Source organism: Benincasa hispida, chromosome 7 (assembly GCF_027475165.1).
Source record: "Benincasa hispida cultivar pf3 chromosome 7, pf3_genome.v1.1, whole genome shotgun sequence".
Classification (NCBI taxonomy): Eukaryota; Viridiplantae; Streptophyta; class Magnoliopsida; order Cucurbitales; family Cucurbitaceae; genus Benincasa; species Benincasa hispida.
Window position 1 is genome coordinate 42,778,136 of NC_143484.1, and position 7,212 is coordinate 42,785,347.

Here is a 7,212-nt window from a genome sequence, read left to right on the forward strand (position 1 = left end):
CAAAAAAAATAATTAAATATACAATAAATTATTACAAAAAAAATTGAATATACAATAAATTATAATAAAAAAATTGAATATACAATAAAATGAATATATAATAAAAAAGATTATTTATTTTTCAATCCCTAACTATCTGGAGCCTGTCTTAGTAACGAAGGACACTTCCTTCAATTATGTCCTAACTGGTTACAAAATCCACATTGTTGTCGAGTGGCTAGTTCTGTCCAATCCATCTCGTTGTGATAACGTGAACTTTTCGGTCTACTAGGTTTTCTCAACAACGATGGATCAGGATGTAAGACGGGCATATTAGGGTGCATGATTCAGTAATCTTCATGCGGTACAGGTTGAAATTGAGGAGTAACATTCATCATACGTTGACAATTTGTAGTAGTCCTCAATAAAATCTTCATAGTTCATGTTAAAATGCATGCAGGGGATCGTGCAGGGGAATCAGAGCAGGGGCAGCATGGTGATAGGGTCTCACTCCTTTTTTCAGACTTATATTATAGTCAATTTTAATATATGCACTTTTTCAGATTTATGGAAAGTAAATAAAGTGAAGACGATTTCCATGTGGCAGACCACGTTAGCTGACTGGTTGATCGTTTAATCTATGTGGCAGACTCAATCTCGCTCCCTCTTACAATCTTGCTTTCAATCTCGCTCTCTCTTACAATTCAAAATTCTGTTATTGTTGTTATTTTTCCATTAATGATTATTAGCTTTTTTCCTCATTGGTCATGTATATAATATATATATATATATATATTTCTATAGAAAGTAAATAAAGTGAAGACAATTATGAACGAGATCCTCAAGCATTTCTTTAACAAACTATCTTCCTAGCGATGCTCACGAGATTCAGCCCACATTTCTAGCGAGATTCCCTTCTAGAGCGACATCCCCATCATAAAATTAGCGAGATCCTCATCACAAAATTAGCTTCACCCACCTATCTTCCTTGTCGAGGGTTGAAGTTTCGACATATGTATGTCAAAACCTCAACCTTCGACAACCTAATATACAAAATTAGCGAGATTCCCTTTTAGAGTGAGATCCTCATCACAAAATTAGCGAGATTTCCTTTTCCTTGTCGAGGGTTGAAGTTTCGACTTATGTATGTCGAAACTTCAACCCTCAACAACCCTAGTTTTTTTTTCTTTGTTTGTCGAGTTCTCAACATTCGACCTCTACATTAATCGAATCCTCAACCCTCGACTTCTAGCCTCGAACTCCCAAAACAACAATATTTCTCTAATAAGTTTCAAAACAACAATATTTCTCTAATAAGTTTTGAAAACAACAATATTAATATTAAAGGTCCAATGAAAGGTGGTTTTTGCTTACATTATCCACCTATGAAATTACCTCTTTAACCCTATAGCCTTCTTCCTTCTCCTTTGTTTTCAAGATTTTTTCTTTTCCTTTTTTCACGATTCTTCCACTGGCTTCTACTTCCTCTTTTTTTTCTTTTTTTTTTTTTGTGTTTTTTTTAGAGGAAGAGAGAAGTGAGATCAAGATGGAGGAGAGTGAATCTGAACAAGAGGAAGAAGCAAGAGTGAGACCAAAAAACGAAAGGAAGAAACAAGAGAGAGAATTCAAATGAAGGAAAGAACAATAAAATTGATGAGGAAAAAGCTAGAGAATAAGTGAGGGGAAGAATTCAAAAGAAGAAAAAAATCAAGGAAAAAATGATGGAGAACAATGTGAATTGGAGGGTGAGAGGAACGAGAGAAAAGAGTATGGGTTGCATCTAATCTCATATACATTTGGAGGTTAAAATGGTATTTTTACACGTGACTAACATCATTAAAAAACCAATTTTCGAACCTTTTCGACCTCAAAATTTGACCCAACCAAACAAATTTCCCAAGTTAGAACCAAACGAAAAATTACTGGTATTTGCTTTCTTCTTCTTCCTCGCTCTGCTCCGCCTGTCGCCGCCCTAAAATCGCGAACCATAATGAACCGTATGACTTCGAATTTGCTTGATGAAGCTATAGGTTTTGATGATCCCACTAAGCCCTCCCCTCTGATCGGCCGTATGTTGCTCGTCGAGGATTGCGTTGAAACAAGCGGTGCTTTTGTTCTTCATCACCTTCTCAAGCGCGCCTTTTCTTCTCCTCACTCTTCCAATGCCGTCATCTTCATTGCATTCTCTCAGTCCTTTGTCCATTACGACCGCGTGCTCAGGAAACTGGTGAGTTCTCGCTATTTCTGTATGTGTATGGATGTTTATAGGTTATATTTTTGGTTGAATTTGGTGACGGAGTCATTCCGATTGTGGTACGAGTTCCTATTGCTCATTTGAACTTGGTTGTTGGTGAGAGGAGTCATGTTAGAGATTTATTAGAAGATTATAGCGCAGGACTAATGGAGTTTACATGATTTCTCACCGTTGCTATCAGTGTTTTCAACCTAATAAGTACCTAATAAGTTTCAAGAATTTACATGAATTTGAGTTGTTTGAAGAATTCGTTATTGGTTGATTTGCTGACATTCTTTTTTGTGCAATGTAGTTTATGAAATTATTAAGGCCAGTCTGATAGCCATTTGTTTTTAGAATTTTGAAAATAAAGCTTATGAACACTATTTCTGTCCATATCTATGAATTTCTTTGTTTTGTTTTCCACTTTTCAAAATATATACATATATAAAAGAAAGAAAGAAAGAGTAGTTTTTAAAAACTTGTTTTTATTTGGGAAATTTGACTACGAATTCAAATGTTTCAATTGTAAAGAGATTGTAAGGAAGCAAGCACAATTTTCAAAACTAATTGGTTATCTAATGGAGCCTAAATGGTTGACAAGCATATAAAGACACATTTTGACTTTACTAGCATTTCAGTGATAAAAATTGAAAAGAATAATCTTGATGTTGGATCTCTCTTAGCATTCATCTATTATCTGATGTGCTAAGGTTCTGTCAACGAATTACTTTAATTTAGTGTTCAGAATGAAATGTATTCATTTGCAGAACTATGTCTTAATCAGGGATGTAACTTAGCTGCTCAAAGGGACAGCGGTAGGTTCATTTTTTTTGACATGCTTACGCTGGGCTGTTCAGGTGAGAAAACCAGGTATAATATCCTCATTTAAGTTTTCAATCTTATTTCTCCTCCTTTTTCCAAACATGTCATTTTTTTCTGCATCTATTGAAGTAGCTTTATTTCCAACTTGTATAAAAGATGATTTAGTCATGCTTTGGAAGGGTTGGTTGGACGTCCAGACATTGGTGGAGTGGGTTCTTTCCCCCACCCTTTCTACTATTGCTGTGAAGAATCTTTTTCACAATTCTCACCGCATACTTCCTCATCCCCGAGCTAGGGAGTATCTGGATATCCATGAAATAAGGATGGCTAGTGTTATTTTTTATTTATTTTATTTATTTTTTCAGCTTCAGTTTAAAATAGAAAAATGCCTCCTTACTTGTCTTTCTAAATTTTTGTGTGTTTCTTTAATCTTTTTATTATGTATTTTCTTTTTTGGAAAAGAAACAAGACTTTGATTGATGAGTACTAAAAGACGAAGCAAAAACTTCCAAAGAATTATTCCTCATGGCTAAAAGATTTGTGAGACTAGTCCTTGAAGGAGTTTGTACATTTTCTCCAACTAAATGCATTAAAGAGAACCAAGTCAATAAAAAGATCATTAAGCCTTGGCTTTGTCGCTGAGAATGCAGTTGTTCCTCTCTTTCTAAAGGGTTCATAAAAATGCTCTTAATGTTCTTCTTTTGAACCATGAAGGGGTGGCCTGTGATTATATAGGAGAGAAAGTCATGAATGTTGATAGGCTATGTAGTGTGCCAACTAAACGCTTCCAAAATCGAGGACCAGAAGTCCTGAACAAAGGAACAAGTTTATAAAGACAGACCGATGGGGATAAGTTTTGACGTGGTAGTTTCTTTTGCAGTCATCATTGGTGCCGATATTGTTGTGGCTGAGCCCCCAAAGGAAAATCTTCATCTCCTAGGGTGCTTTCCATCTCAAAGGCATTTATTGAGGGACCTTCCTTGCTGTTTTGGTTCTTTCGGAGAGGTTGATTATAGGACCCCACCGAGAGTAAATGGTTGGATGGTGGATGGTTGCATTTGAAAGAGCAACCGTTTTTAGCAATTGTAGCATGGAACCCTATTCATTGATCTCATTTTCCTTTAGGTTTCTATGTAGGTCAAGAGTCCATGACTTGAAGGTTTGATTCCGGCTTTCTGAAATGAAAGCATATGGCTTGTATGTTAGTCTGTTAAGATTGGGAAAGGACTGAGCCAACGAGCTAGCACCAGTCCATTGCTTGTTCTAGAAAGACGTCTCCTTCCCATCACCAAAATTTTGCTTGCAAAGGTCTTTAATGCTGCTAGATAGCTGGAGATGTATGGCCATCGAGGATAATTCCATCCAAGGGGGAGACCCTTGATAGCAAGGGTCAGATAAGTGATACTTAGACATAATAACCTTCCTCCACAGGTTGTCTTTCATTAGTGAATCTTCAAATCCATTCAGCAAGTCGAGATATATAGGAGTATTTTGAATTATAGTACTTTTTTTGTCATGCGTTCCATGATTGGCTCCAAAAGGTGCTTGTTCTTGGTTTTATCGTTATGTAGTTCATGGCATTAAATCCTTGATATGATACAAATTTTTCTGCTACCAGATAGAAGTGGAAAGGAAAGTGGTGAAGGTGTTCTTGTTGGGCTGTACTGCAAAATTCAAAGAGCTGTCAATGCCTTAATTCAAGAAAACAAAAGGCATGTCACCATTATGATTGATGATATACCTCTTTTGGAGGTTGCTGCCAATGGTTCTTCAACTCATGTCTTAGACTTCCTTCATTATTGCCACACTTTAACATCAGAAATTGTAAGATCCTTTAAGCTAACTGAATTCCTCTCTTCTTCACATATCCTTGTCAATGTTGTCATATTCAATCTCCAGTATTCATACTTTGCTCTTGCCCCAGGGCTGTTCCATAATTGCACTTAATCACGAAGATGTTTATGTGGACATCGAAAGGCCACTGATTTTACAGATGGAATACCTTGCCGATGTTTTGATAAAAGTAGGACCACTAGCCACTGGTATAGCAAAGGACGTTCATGGGCAGGTACCGTTTCTTGTTTTTATAACTTCCATGTTTATCAATATCATTCTATACACGTATTTACGTTTGAATTCTTTTCCCCTACATCTTCCTTGGTTGAGAATTGTGCAACAACTTGAATTACCTCTGTTTTCCTGATCTTAATTACCTATGATTTCATCCAGATTTTTCTCATTACATGTGAGGAGCGTTGATGAAATTATTGTCTAGTAATATGATTGTATGGTGTATAGTTCTCTAGATGTCAATAATTTCATACAAGTGCTATGCTGCAAGTTAGGAAAAAATCGTAGAAAAAGAGTCTTTTCCTTTGATAAGAGGGTATATTGACGCCACTTCCATTAATTCTTTCCCTAACTGTGCATATATGTATCTGACCGTTCTAGACGTAACTTTAAGTGTTATATGCTGTCGAGAGTAAAGATACAAACAATATAATGCTACTACATTTTAAAATATCGATTACATTGTCAAGCTGCTAATCGTACTTTTTTCCTTTTTCGTTGTTGGACCCGAATTTATTCGTACTTGCTGCTGCTACTCGTTTGAGCAATCTTGGTCATGTTTCATTTTCTTCTCTGCAGCTTACAGTTTTGAACAAGCCAGTTGAAGGCCTGCAAGACAAGTTAAGAAATAGAGTGCATAATTTTCACTTTTACATCAAGGAAAATGGTACTGAATTTTTTTATTCTGGAAGTAAAGCTTGAGGATACCATTAGGCAAGAAAAGTAGACGGATTTATTTGATAATTATACCTTTGTACGTACCCTTTCGCTTTTATTAGTCCGATTTCGAGCATCTGTTGCTACTCTTCGTGATGCAATTAGAAGGCACTCTATTGAGATTCTCACGAACTGAAAAATATATATATATTTTTTGCGCTGCAGTCAATTTGTTCCTAGTGAAACTCAATTCGACTTCTTAATCTCTTTATTTGACGTTATGTGATTATGAATGTGTTTGGTTTAACTTAATTTTAAAAATAAGTCATCTTAGAATAAATTGAAGTATTTGACAGCTATTCAAAATAGTTTTTAAAACACCGTCAAAGTGTATTTTAAATCGTTTTTACCTAAAGAGTTTAAATAAAAATGACTCTTTTGAAAAACATTTTTTCTCTAGTCAATCTAGTTATTCCTATTTATTTCCCATTTTCAAGAAATATAAATACTTAGTTTGATACAATGTTTAAAATGCTGATTTCAATGGAAATGTCGAGATTTTAATTTTATTAAAACTTCAATGGAAATATCAATAAGATTTCAATTTTGATGGATATCTATAAAAAAAAAATTATAAAATAAAAAAATTATAAAATAAAAAATTTAGAAAATAAATCTATAATAAATAAATATTCTATGATTTTCAAACAAGTTAACATGTCCATTATTTATATTATATTTACATATTTTGTTATTTAATTATTTATATTTTATTGTTTAATTATTATGATTCGTGGATTTTTTTACAATATAATAATGACCACATTGATTTACATCTAATGTCGATATCAAATTCCTGAAAACATGAAAATATTATCATGTCGATGAAAATTTAATATCATGATTTGATAATCATTTGCACACGTCGAGGTTCAGAAACTTAAATGTGAAATTTATAGTGTGAATTTTGGGGGGGAAAAAAGCAAACAAAAATTTCAAAATGAAAGATTAAAAACAAAATCTTATGTTATTGCAAGATGGTTTTTGTAGTTGACCACTGATTTTGGTTTTGTACTAATAGATAATACATATTATAAATGTTATAAAAAATAAATGTCCATTGCTTAGTAAGTCATGTGTCAATTTTCATATTGTACATGTATCTTGTAGTTATTTATGTTTGGTATCCATATAAGACCACATCCTACTTGCCACTTTGCTTGACATTTGGTGGATCTTAAAATCATACACATTTGTGAGAAATCCACTTCAAATTTTCACTAAATTTTCATAATTTTAGTTATTTTATTTTATTATTATATTATATTATATTTTCTCCATATCCCTTGTGCTCCTTAATTTCATAATTTGTAGGTCCAAAAGGTGGATCATTTTTTTCTCTTTATTATAATTAATAAATTAAATGTTATTTATATATTTAGTACATA

General features: G+C 33.8%; 1 protein-coding gene across 1 annotated transcript; it reads left to right on the top strand.

Annotated features, from left to right (window-relative positions):
- Positions 1 to 1,699: 1,699 nt before the first annotated feature.
- ELP6 (elongator protein 6) lies at positions 1,700 to 5,988 on the top strand. The gene is made up of 5 exons (XM_039037424.2): positions 1,700 to 2,206; positions 3,000 to 3,072; positions 4,656 to 4,861; positions 4,962 to 5,105; positions 5,687 to 5,988. Exons 1-5 carry the CDS (start codon positions 1,970 to 1,972, stop codon positions 5,807 to 5,809), a joined length of 783 nt encoding a protein of 260 aa, XP_038893352.1. The 5' UTR covers positions 1,700 to 1,969; the 3' UTR covers positions 5,810 to 5,988.
- Positions 5,989 to 7,212: the final 1,224 nt, after the last annotated feature.